The 19,008-nt window shown below is 37.5% G+C and overlaps 1 protein-coding gene across 3 annotated transcripts in view; it reads left to right on the top strand.

The window, feature by feature from the left end:
- Positions 1–351: 351 nt before the first annotated feature.
- The window catches only part of RPS6KC1 (ribosomal protein S6 kinase C1), a 209,075-nt gene continuing 190,418 nt past the window's right edge, over positions 352–19,008 (top strand). For all 3 annotated transcript variants that reach the window (XM_024751108.1, XM_024751107.1, XM_024751106.1), the window contains exon 1: positions 352–572. In XM_024751108.1, the coding sequence (XP_024606876.1) occupies positions 468–572 (105 nt within the window). In that variant the 5' untranslated portion in view covers positions 352–467. The remainder of the gene's footprint in view (positions 573–19,008) is intronic.

Genomic DNA, 19,008 nt, shown 5'->3' with positions numbered 1-19,008 from the left:
TTTTTTTTTTTAACATTTGGGAGCTTGCTGTGGTGGTATAAAGACATATGCGCAGGTGGACGGGATTTGTCTTAGAAAGAAGGAAGAGTTACGTCAGGGAGAGAGTTCAGGTGTTGTGGATATTTAAACCGATGGCTCGTCAGTAGGGAAGGAAAGAAGATGCTAGGCTCGGGTAACCCTCCATCCCGTTACAGGTAGTTCTACTGCCTGATTCCAGCCCATTTGCCTGGGTCAGGCCCTAATTAAGGTCCGTATCTCAGGTGGAACCACTTCTTCCCCAGAATTGGCGCCCCGGCCTGACCCGGAAGCTTTCCCGCCAACCCGGAAGCAGAGCCCTGCGGCGGAGGCGCCGCAGCCGAGCTACCGCCCCCTCGCCGCCTGGCCACTACTTACAAAATCCGGGCCGCGGCGGTGTCGGGTTGCACTGATGGTCCCCGGCAAGCGGCGGCGGCAGAGGCGGCGGGAGGATGACCTCTCCCCGAGAGCGGGGTGCCGACCTGGCCCGTTTCTACACTGTCACCGAGCCCCAGCGACACCCGAGGGGCTACACGGTGTATAAGGTCACCGCCCGGGTGAGTGCAGTTGTCTGGGTGGGGTAAGAGTCTGAATTGGGACGAGAGACGGGTGTGGACCCTGGTGTGGGGATGCCTGACATCGGTTCAGAGCCGAGGGTGGGACTGGCTGCGCCTAGTGCCGGGACAAGCGTCCGAGGTGAGGACTTAAGGAAGGATGGGGTGGGGGCAGAGCGTGGGATGCCCCGGACAACCCTGGAAACGGTCGCGGTAGTGTCCCCATTCCAGGGTGGGGCAAACGTTGGTCATTTTAAATTGATGATTCAGCCCCATCCCACTTGGACTTTCTCTTCTGAGGCTGAAATTTGCAGAAGTGGTTTTGCTTGCCTCCGAGGGATAATGCAGGTTAAAAAAAATGTTAAATTTATGTACAATTTGATTTACGTAAAAGAAGATATTTCTTCCCTTGACCTTTTATACAGCTTCAGAGTTGCACTGAGGAAGATAAACTCTTGGGAAGTATGTAAGTGGTAGGGCCACCATCGTTAGACCTCTGTATCTATGTCTTTCTGCCTCTGAGTTTTTCATGGTTTTCAGTAGGAGACATGAGAAATTCTGCTGACGGTGTCTTGTGTGAGTTGTCTTGAGGGCACATTTAAAAGTTGTGAGGCTCCTTTACATCAACTAATTGATCCAGTTTTTAGTACCCACTTTGTTCATGTTTCATTGCTCTTGCCTTGAGTTTTAAAGAGAGTTTGCGTCTCCCTTGGAAAATAATAGTAATAACGTTAAATATGAGTATTAAATATAAAATAAGAATATTAAAATTAAATATCTGTATACATGTGTGTAGTAGGAATGTATGTGTATATTAGGCATGTTTTACACATCACCCAATTTAGTACTAATTTTAATAATGAGGAAACTAAGGTTCAAGAGAGTGTTGTGGCTTGCCCAGCTTCACGTTGCATGGTGGTAGCACAAATGGGGTTTGAGATCAGTTCTGTTTAACTCCAAGTTGTATAAAATGTTAAGAATTAACTTTATCATTATCATTAATTGTTAAAACGGGTTCGTGCCCCGGTCCGGGAGGATCCCGCGTGCCGTGGAGCGGCTGGGCCTGTGAGCCATGGCCGCTGGGCCTGTGCGTCTGGAGCCTGTGCTCCGCGGCGAGAGAGGCCGCGGCGGTGGGAGGCCCGCGTACCACAAAAAAAAAAAAAAAAAAAAAAAAGAGAGAGAGGTATAGATAGCAGTAATGGTACAATATACATTTGGGAGATGTAGTAATCTTGGGTGATAGCTTAGGAAGTGGGCTTTCAGAAGAACCTTAAAGGTTAAATAGGTTTAGATGAGCAGAGTTTGGGGCATGGGAATGGCACATGCCTTATGGAAATGGTGCATAATTCAGACAAGTGTGAGAGGATGAGATGAGCAAATTTGTGTAAATATAAAAAGACCAGGCCTGGTTATTGCAGAGGGCTGTACCAAGAATAGAGAGAAATTTGTTACTCCCTGTTTGCAAGTAAGGTTGCTGTATAGGTGGGGTGTTTCAGGTTAAGAAAAAATTTTAAGATTAAGGGGGCTCTTATTATACCACTCTTGAAACCTTTCTAGTCTTTGGGACCTTCAAAAATCTAGACTTGGTTTCCTGACATAGTTTGTGGAATTAGAACAATCTTCAACATACGTAATGTTCCCCTCACAGCACCCTGTTTATCTCTTATTATAACACTTATCACAGTTATATTGTATTAATCTTTTTACATGTCTATGTCTCTTAGTAGATTTAGAGCAGGTCTCTATCGTTGATATTTGTTTCCTTTTATATCTCCTAAGGCAGTGGGGCACAGAATGCCTAAAAAAATATTGTTGAACGTTTTCCTCTCTATTTCTTCTCTAAACACACCCAATAAATGTTTAGTTTCAGGCACTACGTGCTCCTAGGGATACAAGGCTGAATAAAGTGTGGACCTTCCTTTCAGGGATACTCCTAGTAGAAAAGGGTTTACTGGACTTAAAGAAGTATAGTACAGGGTAGAAAGTGTTAAATGCCATAAGAGACTACAGAAAAGGGCTATGGGATTTTAGAAGACAGAGAGATTGCTTCTGGCCCAAGGGATCAGGGAACATGTACCAATTAAGATAGGTGGTGAGAGATGGGAAGGATCTAGATGGGTGGGATAAATGGAGGTGGGCATCGTAGGTAGAAGGGTAGGTAGCAGGAATAGAGCCCATTAAGGCCTGAAGGTGTGAATGTGTGTGGAACTTTAATAGGAAACACTGAGTATGATTATTACTGGTATTCTTAATTTACAAAAGGAAAGGTTAACCTAATTGAGATCTTAAATATCTTAAGCTGTGAACTAACTTATATGACAGCATAAATTAGAAGATAAAGTAGCACATTGCCTGTTCTAACCAAATCCATATAATATGCATGCTACGTATTGCTTTGGTTGTTTAACTGGAAATTGCTTACGCTGCCTTTTTTTCTCCTTGGAAATATTTACGTCACTTATTACTTATTGTACAGATTTTGTTTTCTAATTTTAAGGATTGAGGGTTAATACTGGTATATACTTAAAAGACAACCACAGTATTATAAAATAAGTAAAATATTTGTTATTTTTTGAGACTTAAGGAGAAAAACAGCTTAACTCAGGAGAATTAATCAGGTAAGTAGTGCTCCCCTGAGATAACTTCATAAGATAAAAATGTCTTCTTTATGTTTCCTATTACTGACTGACTTCTAGCTTTAAGGAACAATCTCTGTATTCTTGAATCCTTGCAGGGTTCGTTATTAGGAGTAGAATTAGAATCGTACAGAGTACCATTGCTAAATTTTGAGTAGCATAAGAGCTGTTTCATGTTCTTAAATCTCCTTTATACTTTTTTTTTTTTCCCCTCAATTCTCTGGAACCTGTCAGGCTTAGATAACCTTATGGCCAGTTACAAGCTTGCTAATGGATTTCCTAGTTAAACTCTGTGTTGCTTATGAATTTTCAACTAGAATAAGTACTTCTGTTCAGGATTGGAAAATTCTCTTGTAGAATTCCATTGATTCTTTAGTTAAAGGAGACACAGATATGAAAGAACCATTAGCAGTGTTTTTGGTTGTGTCATCATGCTAAGTTTACAAAATTCTCATAATATAGATTTCTCAACAATATTAAGTGAATGGTAATTCTTGCCTGTATTCTTTCCATGAATATAGAAAGAAAAAGGTATGTTTTTATTTTTAAAAGATGGTTTGCCTTATGACTTTATGTTGTTTATATTGAGACGTAATTTATATACGGTAAAATTCACCAATTTTAAGTGTATAGTTTGTTTAGTTTTGACAAATGTCTATAATTGTGTAACCACCACAGACATCACTGCAGGAGTTCCCTCTTGCTCCTTTGCAGTCAGTCCGCTCTCCCCACCCCCTGTCCCTAGGCAACCACTAGTCAGTTTTCTGTCGTTGTAGATTAGGCTGTATTTTCTAGAATGTTATATAAAAGGAATCATATACAGTGCTTTTTTGGGGTGGGGAGGGATCCAACTTCTTTAACTCAGTATGATTACTTGAGATTCATCTATGTTGTGTATTTTTTTTAAATAAATTTATTTTTTATTTATTTACTTTTGGCTGCGTTGGGTCTTTGTTGCTGCGGGCTTTCTCTAGTTGCGGCGAGCCGGGGCTACTCTTTGTTGCGGTGCTCAGGCTTCTCACTGCCGTGGCTTCTCTTGCTGAGGAGCACGGGCTCTAGGTGCGCAGGCTTCAGTAGTTGTGGCTTGCGGGCTCTAGAGCACAGGCTCAGTAGTGGCGCACGGGCTTAGTTGCTCCGTGGCATGTGGGATCTTCCCGGACCAGGGCTCGAACCCGTGTCCCCTGCCTTGGCAGGCGGATTCTTAATCACTCCGGCATCAGGGAAGTCCCGTATGTTGTGTATTTTTATTCTCTTTTATTGCTGACCAGTATTCCCTTGTATGGTTATACTACAATTAATCCATCCACCTGTTGATGGACATTTGGGTTGTTTCCAGTTTTTGGCTGTTAATACAGCTATTATGAACATGTATATACAAGTCTCTGTACAAATGTGGGCTTTTATTTCTCTTAATAGCGCACAGCCTTGTTTACTATACCTTTATACTAAGTTGAAATCTGGTAGTCTTAGTCCTCTTTCTTTTTCTTTCTCAAAATTGTTTTGGCTATTCTAGATTGTTTGCATTTTCATAAAAAGTTTGGAGACAGCTTGTCAAGTTCTACAAACATGCCTACCCAGAATTTGATTGGGATTACATTGAGAATGTAGATCAATTTCAGAAGAATCGATATCTTTAAACAGTATTGAATCTTCTGATCCATGAGCGCACATCTTCCATGTATTTAGCTCTTTAATTTGAACCATATTTTCTAGTTTTCAGTGTGCAGGTCTTGCACATACTTAAAGTAATTTGGGTTTGTTTTCAAACTGTGAGAATTACATGTCTTTATTTTACATAGCTAATGTTTACTGAGTATTAATAGCAGACACTTCTGTGGTGCTTTCTATGAGTCAAGCTCTATTCTAAGCACTTTATATAAATTAGCACATTTTTCATAGCAGCCTGATGAGCAGCTGCAATTATTATTCTCACTTTATTGTGAGAAAATTGAAGCACAGACAGGTTAAGTAACTTGCCTAGGGTCACACAACTAGCAAATTATGGAGTCTAGATTTGAACCCTGGTAGACTGGGTTTTTAATCCCAGTGCTGTGCTGAATACCTAAACATATTTCGTTAGAGGCTGTGGCTGTACTGTAGCTTGGCAAAAGTGATAGATGCAAGTATACTACAGTGATTAGGATGATGTGAACAAAGGGGAGCAAGGAATGAATAGAAGTACTCAGCTTGACTCGAATCTAAAAGCTGCCATTTCCAAAGCTTCATATTCAGGCACTATTTGTATTGCTTAGAGGGAACCTGCTTTCAGTTCCTGAGCACATTCTTGTATGGCCTGCTTGTGCTTGGGAAGATAATTATTTGTAGTTTTCTAAGTATGCTGGTACCCTTGCATTCTTCCATACCTCTCTGTTAGATGCTGTTTCCTCTGTCTGGAATGCTCTTTCCTTTTGTCTTGGCAGTCCCTGTTCATCTGAAGTGTTAGGTCCTGCCTTGTGTTCTACAGGAAGCCTTTTTGAATTTTATTTCCTTTATTTGTAATTTCTATTTGGGCCTCCCCATCACCACCACCTCCCCCACACATATAAATCTGCCCTTATAATATGATCATCACCATTAATTATACAGTTGTACAAAACCAGAATCAGGAATTTAAACGTTTCCTTTTTTTTCCCCACAACTCACACACACACACTGTATTTTATTTTTACAAGAGATAAATAAACTGACACCAAGCATTGTAAATGGATGACCACAACAAAAGCAACAATGATTGCATTTACCAAACACGAGACACACTCATACTATGTCATAACATTGACATTCAGTCCAGTAATCCTCCACTGTAACAGTTCCTTTACTTTGCAGTGAAAACTGATTTGTATATTTTTTGCCTCTGAGTCCTTGTGGGTTTTTTTTTATTCAAACAAAAAGTCACAAAAATTATAATCATCCTCATCAGTTCACTCAGTCCCATGTAATTAATTTTTTTTCGTCTTGATCTTTTGTTAGCACTTTTATTAATTCATTAGTTTTCTATTAGAGTTCTGAAAATGCTTATTCATTCAGTTAAGCAGTATAGTCAGTTACCAGAAACCTGTACTTGTCAAGAGTCTTTTCCATGAATTCCTTGAAGATGAAACCCTTTTAAAGGAAAATTTTGGCGAAAGCATCAGAGTACATCCAGAACAGTCTGTAAATGACAAAAGACTTAAAAATGACCATGGTTAAAGATTTGATGAAAGTTCATAATAATGCAATTGACAAGGAAATTTAGTTATTTCTGAGATATACATTTTAAAGTAATAACTAGAATTATGTGAGGCTGTCTTTTCTCCATTGTATATCTTTGCCTCCTTTGTCATAGATTAGTTGACCATAGGTGCGTGGGTTTATTGCTGTGCTTTCTGTCTTCTTCCATTGAACTCTGTTTCTGTTTTTGTGCCAGTACCATATTGTCTTGATTATTGTAGCTTTGTAGTATAGTCTGAAGTCAGGGAGTCTGATTCCTCCAGCTCCGTTTTTTTCCCTCAAGACTGCTTTGGCTATTCGGGGTCTTTCGTGTCTCCATACAAATATTAAGATGACTTGTTCTAGTTCCGTAAAAAATGCCATTGGTAATTTGTTAGGGATTGCATTGAATCTGTAGATTGCTTTGGGAGGTATAGTCATTTTCATAATATTGTCATTTGTCTGTAGGTATTTTTTGATTTCCTCTTTGATTTCTTCAGTGATCTGTTGTTTATTTAGTAACGTATTGTCTAGCCTCCATGTGTTTGTGTGTTTTATGTTTTTTTCCCTGTAATTCATTTCTAATCTCATAGCATTGTGGTCAGAAAAGATGCTTGATATGATTTCAGTTTTCTTAAATTGACTGTGGGTTGATCTGCGACCCAAGATGTGATCTATCTTGGAGAATATTCCGTGCGCACTTGAGAAGAAAGTGTAATCTGCTGTTTTTGGATGGAATGTCCTATAAATATCAGTTAAATCTATCTGGTCTGTTGTGTCATTTACAGCTTCTGTTTCCTTATTTATTTTCATTTTGGATGATCTCTCCATTGGTGTAAGTGAGGTGTTAAAGTCCCCCACTATTCTTGTGTTACTGTCGATTTCCTCTTTTATAGCTGTTAGCAGTTGCCTTGTGTATTGAGGTGCTCTTATGTTGGGTGCATATATATTTATAATTGTTATATCTTCTTCTTGGTTTGATCCCATGATCATTATGTATAGTCCTTCCTTGTCTCTTGTAACGATCTTTATTTTAAATTCTATTTTATCTGATATAAGTATAGCTACTCCAGCTTTCTTTTGATTTCCATTTGCGTGGAATATCTTTTTCCATCCCCTCACTTTCAGTCTGTATGTGTCCCTAGGTCTGAAGTGGGTCTCTTGTAGACAGCATATATATGGGTCTTGTTTTTGTATCCATTCAGTTAGCCTGTGTCTTTTGGTTGGAGCATTTAATCCATTCACGTTTAAAGTAATTATCGATATGTATGTTCCTGTGACTGTTTCCTTAATTGTTTTGGGTTTGTTTTTGTAGATCCTTTTCTTCTCTTCTGTTTCCCACTTAGAGAAGTTCCTTTAGCATTTGCCGTAGAGCTGGTTTGGTGGTGCTGAATTCTCTTAGCTTTTGCTTGTCTGTAAAGCTTTTGATTTCTACAGGAAGCCTTTCTTAAGTGTGGAACTCTGTGTATTGTATATTCCTCCATTAAAGCCTGTATCATATTGTGCTTTTTTGCCTCCCCCTCTGAGAGCAAACTCTTGTCTTTTTAACTTTGTGTTCTTGGTGCCTAGCACAGAGCCTGCACCATAGTAGGGATTTGAGAGAAGGCTGGAAAGAGGCAATATTTTCCTTTGTGTTACTTTTTAAGTTAACAAACAGTAGAATTGACTTTTTTATTGTATAAGTCTATGAATCTTTACACATGAATAGATTCATATATTCTCTACCATAATCAGGAAACATAACAGTTCCATCAGCCTTAAAAACTCCCTCTGCTTTCCCTGTTTTACACTCTTCTCCCACACCTTAGTCCCTGGCACCCCTTAGTTCACTAATCCACTCTCTACCACTATAATTTTGTCTTTTTGAGAATGTCTTATAAAGAGAATCATAGAGTATTTAACCTACTGAGACCATCTTTTGCCCATTTTTTCAGTGGGTAGTTTGTTTTCTCACTGTTGAGTTTTGAGAGTTCTTCTTTTGTTCTGAATATAATTTTTTGTCAGATATGTGGTTTGTAAATATTTTCTCCCAGTGTGTAGCTTATCTTTTCATTCTCTTAACAGTGTCTTTCACAAAGGAAAAATTTTTATTGATAATTTTGGTGAAGTCTAGTTTATCATATTTTTCTTTTATGGAAGAAAAATGGGCTTTTAGTGTCATATCTAAAATCTCTTTATTGACATCAGGTTTTAAAAGCTGTAAACCTTTCCTGTTTTCATCTTGTTTATTGACAACTTACATGCTCAGTTATGAAGATTTTAATATTAAGGATTTTTACATTAACTTTAACATTAAGGATTTTTACTTTCCTTGAACTTTGATTGGAAAATAGTTTACCGGAGAGTAGTGCTATAATAATTGGTAAAATTTGAAGTGAGAAAAGCAACTTTAGGAAACATTTATTGAGTATACAAAGGTAACTTGCTGTGATAGTTTCTTTTATTCTCCTTTAGATTTTGAGATTTTAATAATGTAGAAAGTATTTCTTACTTTCAACATATTACTTTCATAAGAATTTATTAGAAAGTTGAATGTCTAAAATTTTTCCCATTGACTTATCTATCTTATCTGGAGTTCTTTTACTCCAGAGTACTAGAAAAATATTGTAAAATATCTAATTATGGTTTGTGCAGCTGATGCTTCTTGATTCCTGGCTACCTGGCTGGCAAGTGATTAACTAGCCCAAATATTCCTGCCAACCAGTGACCCCTGCAGCTCTGCAGGGAAAAGAGAGAGAGGAGCTGAGATGCAGGTGATGGAGTGGGAGGGAGGTTGAGTTTGGTAAATGGATGCTTGCCTATGTGAGCTGGACGCTTTGAGATACCTGTTCTTCTTGCCAGAGTTTGTGTGTGTATATGAAATGCAGTTTAAAGGTGTCAGTATATTTATATGAAAGTATGGATTTTATGAAAGTGAAATGTCTAAAAGTCAGGATTGCATGCATTACACTGATGGATGTACCATTTAGTTAACCTAATCACAGTGGGAAATGTTCAGTATAGTGTAGCCTTACATTTCTGTATATCTTATTTTTTCTCTTCCACATTTGGAAAGTCTCTTTTTTTTTTTGACATGCTTTTTAAAATATTCTTTTCCATTATGGCTTATCACAGGATATTGAATATAGTTCCCTATAATATACAGTAGGACCTTTTTGTTTATGCATCCTATATGTACTAGTTTGCATCTGCTAATCCCAGACTCCCAGTCCTTCTCTCCCTCACCTCCCTCGCCCTTGGCAACCACAAGTCTGTTCTCTCTGTCTGTGAGTCTGTTTCTGTTTTGTAGGTAGGTTAGTTTGTGTGCCATATTTTAGATTCCATATATAAGTGATATCACATGGTATTTGTCTTTCTCTTTCTTTTTTTTTTTAACCTTTTTTTTTTTGCGGTACGTGGGCCTCTCACTGTTGTGGCCTCTCCCATTGCAGAGCACAGGCTCCGGACGCGCAGGCTCAGCGGCCATGGCTCATGGGCCCAGCCGCTCCGCGGCATGTGGGATCTTCCCGGACCGGGGCACGAACCTGTGTCCCCTGCATCGGCAGGCAGACGCTCAACCACTGCGCCACCAGGGAAGCCCTGTCTTTCTCTTTCTGACTTATTTTATTTAGTATGATAATCTCCAGTTGCATCAATGTTGCTGCAACTGGCATTGTTTTGTTCTTTTTTATGGCTGAGTAATATTCCATTGTATATATATATACCACATCTTCTTTATCCATTCCTCTGTTGGTAGACATTTAGGTTGCTACCATGTCCTGGCTATTGTAAATAGTGCTGCACTGAACATTGGGGTGCATGTATCTTTTTGAATTATGGTTTTCTCTGGGTATATGCCCAGGAATGGGATTGCTGGATCATATGCTAGTTCTATTTTTAGTTTTCTTTTTTTTTAATGTTTATTTATTTTCTTATTAGTCATCCATTTTATACATATTAGTGTATATATGTCAATCCTAATCTCCCAATTCACCACACCACAACCCCCACCCCCGCTGCTTCCCCCCTTGGTGTCCATACGTTCTCTACTTCTGTGTCTCAATTTCTGCTCTGCAAACCAGTTCATCTGTACCATTTTCTAGGTTCCACATATATGCGTTAATATACGATATTTGTTTTTCTCTTTCTGACTTACTTCACTCTGTATGACAGTCTCTAGATGCATCCACATCTTAACAAATGACCCAATTTTGTTCCTTTTTATGGCTGAGTAATATTCCATTGTATGTATGTACCACAACTTCTTCATCTGTTTGTCTGTCGATGGGCATTTAGGTTGCTTCCATGACCTGGCTATTGTAAATAGTGCTGCAGTGAACATTGGGGTGCATGTGTCTTTTGGAATTATGGTTTTCTCTGGGTATATGCCCACTAGTGGGACTGCTGGGTCATATGGTAATTCTATTTTTAGTTTTTTAAAGAACCTCCATACTGTTCTCCATAGTGGCTGTATCAATTTACATTCCTACCAACAGTGCAAGAGGGTTCCCTTTTCTCCACACCCTCTCCAGCATTTGTTGTTTGTAGATTTTCTGATGATGCCCATTCTAACTGGTGTGAGGTGATAGCTCATTGTAGTTTTGATCTGCATTTCTCTAATAATTAGTGATGTTGAGCAGCTTTTTATCTGCTTCTTGGCCATCTGTATGTCTTCTACGGAGAAATGTCTATTTAGGTCTTCTGCCCATTTTTCAATTGGGTTGTTTGTTTCTTTAGTATTGAGCTGCATGAGCTGTTTATATATTTTGGAGATTAATCCTTTGTCCTATGATTCATTTGCAAGTATTTTCTCTTATTCTGAGGGTTGTCTTTCCTTTGCTGTGCAAAAGCTTTGAAGTTTCATTAGGTCCCACTTGTTTATTTTTGTTTTTATTTCCATTACTCTAGGAGGTGGATCAAAAAAGATCTTGATGTGATTTATGTCAAAGAGTGTTCTGCCTATGTTTTCCTCTGAGACTTTTATAGTGCCCGGTCTTACATTTATGTCTCTAATCCATATTGAATTTATTTTTGTGTATGGTGTTAGGGAGTGTTCTAATTTCATTCTTTGACATGTAGCTGTCAAGTTTTCCCAGCACCACTTATTGAAGAGACTGTCTTTTCTCCATTGTATATCTTTGCCTCCTTTGTCATAGCATAGTTGACCATAGGTACGTGGGTTTATCTCTGGGCTTTCTATCCTGTTCCATTGATCTATATTTCTGTTTTTGTGCCAGTACCATATTGTCTTGATTGTCTGTAGCTTTGTAGTATAGTCTGAAGTCAGGAGTCTGATTCCTCCAGCTCCATTTTTTCCCCTCAAGAGAGCTTTGGCTATTCGGGATCTTTTGTGTCTCCATACAGATTTTAAGATTTTTTGTTGTAGTTCTGTAAAAAATGCCTTTGATAATTTGATAGGGATTGCGTTGAATCTGTAGATTGCTTTGGGTAGTATAGTCATTTTCACAATATTGATTCTTCCAATCCAAGAACATGGTATATCTTTCCATCTGTTGGTATCATCATCTTTAATTTCTTTCATCAGTGTCTTATAGTTTTCTGCATACAGGTCTTTTGTCTCCCTAGGTAGGTTTATTCCTAGGTATTTTATTCTTTTTGTTGCAATGGTAAATGGGAGTGTTTCCTTAATTTCTGTTTCAGATTTTTCATCATTAGTGTATAGGAGTGCAAGAGATCTCTGTGCATTAATTTTGTATCCTGCAACTTTACCAAATTCATTGATTAGCTCTAGTAGTTTTCTGGTGGCATCTTTAGGATTCTCTATGTATACTATCATGTCATCTGCAAACAGTGACAGTTTTACTTTTTCTTTTTCAATTTGTATTCCTTTTATTTCTTTCTCTTCTCTGATTGCCATGGCTAGGACTTCCAAAACTATGTTGAATAATAGTGGTGAGAGTGGTCCTTTTCTTGTTCCTGCTTTTAGAGGAAATGCTTTCAGTTTTTCACCATTGAGAATGTTGTTTGCTGTGGGTTTGTCATATATGGCCTTTATTATGTTGAGGCAAGTTCCCTCTATGCCCATTTTCTGGAGAGTTTTTATGATAAGTGGGTATTGAATTTTGTCAATTTTGTCAGTGTCTGTGCCGCTCCGTCGCATGTGGGATCTTCCCGGACCGGGGAAGGAACCCGTGTGCCCTGCATTGGCAGGCGGACTCTCAACCACTGCGCCACTAGGGAAGCCCTTGTCGAGGATTTTTGTATCAATATTCATCAGTGATATTGTTCTGTAATTATCTTTCTTTGTAGTATCTTTGTCTGGTTTTTGTATCAGGGTTATGGTGGCCTCATAGAATGAGTTTGGGAGTTTTCCTTCCTCCGCAGTTCTTTGGAAGAGTTTGAGAAGGATGGGTGTTAGCTCTTCTCTGAATGTTTGATAGAATTCACCTGTGAAGCCATCTGGTCCTGGACTTTTCTTTTTTGGAAGATTTTAAATCACAGTTTCAATTTCATTACTTGTGATTGGTCTGTTCATATATTCTGTTTCTTCCTGGTTCAGTCTTAGAAGGTTATACGTTTCTAAGAATTTGTCCATTTCTTCCAGGTTGTTCATTTTATTGGCATAGAGTTGCTTGTAATAGTCTCTTAGGATGCTTTGTATTTCTGTGGTGTCTGTTGTAACTTCTCCTTTTTCATTTCTAATTTTATTGATTTTAATGCTCTCCCTCTTTTTCTTGATGAGTCTCGCTAATGGTTTATCAATATTGTTTATCTTATCAAAGAAGCAGCTTTTAGTTTTATTGGTCTTTGCTATTGTTTTCTGTGTTTCTATTTCTGCTCTGATCTTTATGATTTCTTTCTTTCTTCTAACTTTGGGTTTTGTTTGTTCTTCTTTCTCTAGTTCCTTTAGTTATAAGGTTAGATTGTTTATTTGAGATTTTTCTTGTTTATTGAGGTAGGCTTGTATAACTATAAACTTCCCTCTTAGAACTGGTTTTGCTGCATCCCATAGGTTTTGGATGATCATGTTTTCATTGTCATTTGTCTTTAGAAATTTTTGATTTCCTCTTTGGTTTCTTCAGTGATCTCTTGGTTATTTAGTAATGTTTTGTTTAGCCTCCATGTGTTTGTGTTCTTTACGTTTTTTCTCCTGTAATTAATTTCTAATCTCATAGCGTTGTGGTTAGAAAAGATGCTTGATATGATTTCAGTTTTCCTAAATTTACTGAGGCTTGATTTGGGACCCATGATGTGATCTATCCTGGAGAATGTTCCATTTGCACTTGAGAGGAAAGTGTAATCTGTTTTTGGAATCTCCTATAAATATCAATTAAATCTATCTGGTCTATTCTGTCTTTTAAAGCTTGTGTTTCCTTATTTATTTTCTGTTTGGATGATCTGTCCATTGGTGTAAGTGAGGTGTTAAAGTCCCCCACTATTATTGTGTTACTGTCCATTTCCTCTTTTAGAGCTGTTAGCAGTTGCCTTATGTATTGAGGTGCTCCTATGTTGGGTGCATATATGTTTATAATTGTTTTATCTTCTTCTTGGATTGATCCCTCGATCATTACGTAGTGTCCTTTCTGGCTCGTGTGACATTCTTTATTTTAAAGTGTATTTTATCTCATATGAGTATTGCTACTCCAGACTTCTTTTGATTTCCATTTGCATTGAATGTCTTTTTTCATCCCCTCACTTTCAGTCTGTATGTGTCCCTAGGTCTGAAGTGGGTCTCTTGTAGATAGCATATATATGGGGCTTGTTTTTGTATCCATTCAGCAAGCTTGTGTCTTTTGGTTGGAGCATTTAATCCATTCACATTTAAGGTAATTAACGATATGTATGTTCCTATGACTATTTTCTTAAGTGTTTTGGGTTTGTTTTTGTAGGTCCTTTTCTTCTCTTCTGTTTCTCACTTAGAGAAGTTCCTTTAGCATTTGTTTTAGAGCTGGTTTGGTGGTGCTGAATTCTCTTAGCTGTTGCTTGTCTGTAAAACTTTTGATTTCTCCATCGAACCTGAATGAGATCCTTGCTGGGTAGAGTAATCTTGGTTGTAGTTTCTTCCCTTTCATCACTTTATTATGCCATTCCCTTCTGGCTTGTGGAGTTTCTGTTGAGAAATCAGCTGTTAACCTTATGGGAGTTCCCTTATATGTTATTTGTCGTTTTTCCCTTGCTGCTTTCAATAATTTTTCTTTGTCTTTACTTTTTGCCAATTTGATTACTATGTGTCTTGGTGTGTTTCTCCTTGGGTTTATTCTGTATGGGACTCTCTGCGCTTCCTGGACTTGGGTGCATATTTCCTTTCCCATGTGAGGGAAGTTTTCAAGTATAATCTCTTCAGATATTTTCTCAGGTTGTTTCTCTCTCTGTACTCCTTCTGGGAATCCTATAATGCGAATGTTGTTGCATTTAATGTTGTCCCAGAGGTCTCTTAGGCTGTCTTCATTTCTTTTCATCCTTTTTTTTTATTCTGTTCCTCAGCAGTGAATTCCACCATTGTGTCTTCCAGGTCACTTATCCGTTCTTCTGCCTTAGTTATTCTGCTATTGATTCCTTCCAGTGTATTTTTCATTTCAGTTATTTTATTGTTCATCTCTGTTTGTTCTTTAATTATTCTACGTCTTTGTTAAACATTTTTTGTATCTTCTCCATCTTTGCCTCCATTCTCTTTCCCCGAGGTCCTGGATCATCTTCACTATCATTATTCTGAATCCTTTTTCTGGAAGATTGCCTATCTCTACTTCATTTAGTTGTTTTTCTGGGGTTTTATCTTGTTCCTTCATCTGGTACATAGCCCTTTGCCTTTTCATCTTATCTATCTTTCTGTGAATGTGGTTTTTGTTCCACAGGCTGCAGGATTGTAGTTTTTCTTGCTTCTGCTGTTTGCTCTCTGGTCAATGAGGCTATCTAAGAGGCTTGTGGAAGTTTCCTCTGTTTTTATATTTTTAAGGATCCTCCATATTGTTCTCCACAGTGGCTGTATCAATTTACATTCCCACCAACATGGTAAGAGGGTTTCATTTTCTCTGTACCCTCTCCAGCATTTGTTATTTGTAGACTTTTTACTGATGGACATTCTGACTGGTGTGAGGTGGTACCTCATTATAGTTTTGATTTGCATTCCTCTAATAATTAATGATGTTGAGCATCTTTTCACGTGCTCACTGGCCATTTGTATGTCCTCTTTGGAGAAATGTCTATTAAGGTCTTTTTGCCCATTTTTTGACTGGGTTGTTTGTTCTTTTTGTTGTTGAGTTGTATGAGCTGTTTGTATATTTTGGAGATTAAGCCCTTGTCTGTCACATCATTTGCAAATATTTTCCCCCATTCTGTGGGTTATCTTTTAATTTTTTTCATGGTTTCTTTTGCTGTGCAAAAGTTTGATTAGGTCCCATTTGTTTATTTTTGTTTTTATTTTTATTGCCTTGGGAGACTGACCGAAGAAAACATTGGTACAATTTATGTCAGAGAATGTTTTGCCTGTGCTGTCTTCTAGGAGTTCTGTGGTGTCAGGTCTTATGTTTAAATCTTCAAGCCATTTTGAGTTTGTTTTTTGCATGGTGTGAGGTTTATTTTGGTTTATGTCGTGCATGTTCTGACTTCATTGATTTACATGCAGCTGGCCAACTTTCCCAGCACCACTTGCTGAAGAGAGTGTCTTTTTCCCATTTTATATTCTTGCCTCCTTTGTCAAAGATTAATTAGCCATAGGTATGTGGGTTTATTTCTGGGCTGTCTGGTTTTTTCCATTGATCCATATGTCTGTTTTTGTACCAGTACCACACTATTTTGATTACTGTAGCTTTGTAGTATTGTCTGAAGTCTGGAAGAGTTATGCCTCCTGCTTTGTTTATTTTTTTCCTCAGGATTGCTTTGGCAATTCTGGGTCTTCTATGGTTCCATATAAATTTTTGGATTATTTGTTCTAGTTCTGTGAAAAATGTCTTGGGTATTTTGATAGGGATCACATTAAATCTGTAGATTGCTTTGGGTAGCATTGCCATTTTAACAATATTAATTTTTCCAATCCAAGAGCATTGGATATCTTTCCATTTCTTTGAATCCTCTTTAATTTCCTTCATTAATGTTTTATAGTTCTGAAGTATGTCTTTCACCGCCTTGGTCAGGTTTATTCCTAGGTTTGGAAAGTTATATCTTTGAGAAACGAAAAGTGTGGGCATGTCTCTCTTTTTTCATTGTGTTTGATTATTTGTATCTTGACACTTAGGTTTTTTTTTCAATATGTTACTTTTGTTAATATTTTATCCTCCTAGATCTGCTTTTACCCTAAACTAGCCGCTGAATAGTAATAGTGAAGTGGCCATCAGAAGACTTGATTATAATAAATTGCTCATAAAAGTAGCTTTTTAAAATTTATATTTAACTGATTTCCATTTGTTTCTAAAGGGACTTATTTTGTGATCATTTTTGGTAGGAAATACAATAGCTAGATTTGAATAAATTTTGTAGTTTTATTTTTCAGTTGCTATCTCTTAATCTTATGAAGAAGACAATTCTTTTGTGTATGTCTGAGTTAAGAGGTTGATTTCAAATCATTCTTATGAGTTATTACGATAATAATTAGATAAAAGAGTGCCTTTCACTTGACTTTTAAGGAAACTAGGTAAAACTTATTAAGAAGTAGATAAAGTAAGTTAGCACTGGAAAGGATTTAGAGGACCTAATGACAGCATGGTTTGTTGTTTATTATGGGCCTTAGCTAGGCCAAGCCACAACATTCATTCATTTTTTTTTTTTTTTTTTTAAAGATGGGCAAGAAGACTTATTTTAAGGTCGCTTTTCTTTGGTTTATTACTCAACTGGCAAGAAAGCAGTTTATAGCTAGTGCTAGAGCTGGTATTCAGACTCTCTTTTTCGATCCTTCTGACCTGCCAAAGTGCTTCTTCAATGTCTATTTTTTGGTTTACTTGCATTTCTTTGTGAAGGACAAATGGGTTTACCTAACAGGCATTAGGAGTATTACTTGGAATTTTAATCTCTAGGAGGGTAGATCTGTTATGTCCTGGAAAGAGCACTTTGTTGGGAGTCACAGAGTTGTGAGATCCAGTCCTATCTGTTACTGATTAATCTGATTAGTATTAGTATGCTAATGTATGCTTTTGGTCCTTGGTTATCTCATTGTACCAGACAAGATTGTCTTGTTGATCGAATGAAATAAAGTATTTAATTTCTTAGCACAGCGAGAGAGAGTTAACCTTCACTGTGAGCCCTTATTTGTTTTCCTAAATTCAGAACTTGTCATTGGCATTAACCGAGGCAGATGGACTACAAACGTTGCAGTAACATTTCCCAACTGTGTTTCAAATTTCAGTAGGTGTTGCACTAAATAAATCAAATAATAATAAATAAACAACCTATGATAAAACTAAAAATTTGAGTGGATAAATGACCTGGGGGAATACTATATATTTTCCTTTTGGAGATTTACTAGGCATAATAGTGTGTTACAGGCCTTGAGAAATTCTGCTGTAAAAAAAAAAAGTTTTTTTTTTAAAACAAAGGTAAACTGAGTTGACCATTAAGCCTCCTTTGAGAGCACCGATTATTAAAGAATATCCGTATTCCGTGGTAGCATGGCTTTTGAAGCACAGCTTTAGCACAATAATTTGCAGGATGACTTGGTGATATAATTCTCTATAGTAAAAGGCTCTTCAAGATATGTGTAGTACTTACTGAGCCAGTGGTAGCTAACGCTTGCAGTGGAAATTTATGAACTTTAAATGAAAACAATCACTGCTTTAAATTCTAACTTTTGTGAAATTATAGGCTGAATTCTATGACAAAACGTTGAAATTCTCCTAGAAAAAAATTACTAAACGCTAGCAACCTATATCAGGGTGAAATTACAGTATTTTTGTTTTGGAATTGATATTACTTGTTGAGATAATTGCTAATACAGTTTTAAAAGTTATAGAAATCTTGGTCTGAGGGCTCAGTTTTGTTCATTTTCAGTATGATGATATTTTTCTTCAGATTCTGATTTGATATTCTTATTTTTTGTCAATTTGGCAGTCCCACTGAAGAGAATTATTTAGTTAGAAAGAGTTACTACTACTAAAGGACATTTGGGCTTAACTCATGTTATCCTAATACATTTGTGTTTTTGGTTTTCATTTCAGAGGACACATTGTTAACTCATTTAAGTGAGATTACACATGTGGGAATACCGAATCTTTATAGTGGGATACCAAGTGGTTGAACTTGGTAATGTATTTGGCAAATGATTATATTTTTATAATGTGATGTAGGAGTCAGACCCAGTGTTTTCACCACTGTGCTTCAGTACCTAGCAGCAGAGTAGGCACTGATATTTGTTGAATGAGTAAGAAAATAAATAAAACCTAATAGTGAAGGGTGTTGTGGAAGTAAGTAAAGTTAGTTATTGTGAAAAATACTGCAGATGAACGGACGGATGCAGTAGAGTACCACAGAAAGAGCACTGAACCAGGAGTCAGACTCTCCGAGTTCTCATTCCAATCTGAAGGTGAATAGCCATGTGACCTTGCACAAGTTTCTGGATCTCTTCCTTGTGGGTAAAAGGAGGACTCATAATAACCACTTCTGCCTAATTCATAGGTTGCTGAGAGAGTAACATGAAACACTGATATATCAATAAAATGCTTTGCAAATGCAAATTTACAAAGTTGAGG

Source organism: Neophocaena asiaeorientalis, unplaced genomic scaffold (genome assembly GCF_003031525.2).
Source record: "Neophocaena asiaeorientalis asiaeorientalis breed wild unplaced genomic scaffold, Neophocaena_asiaeorientalis_V1.1 scaffold67, whole genome shotgun sequence".
Taxonomy (NCBI): domain Eukaryota; kingdom Metazoa; phylum Chordata; class Mammalia; order Artiodactyla; family Phocoenidae; genus Neophocaena; species Neophocaena asiaeorientalis.
This window is presented reverse-complemented; position numbering and strand designations above follow the sequence as displayed.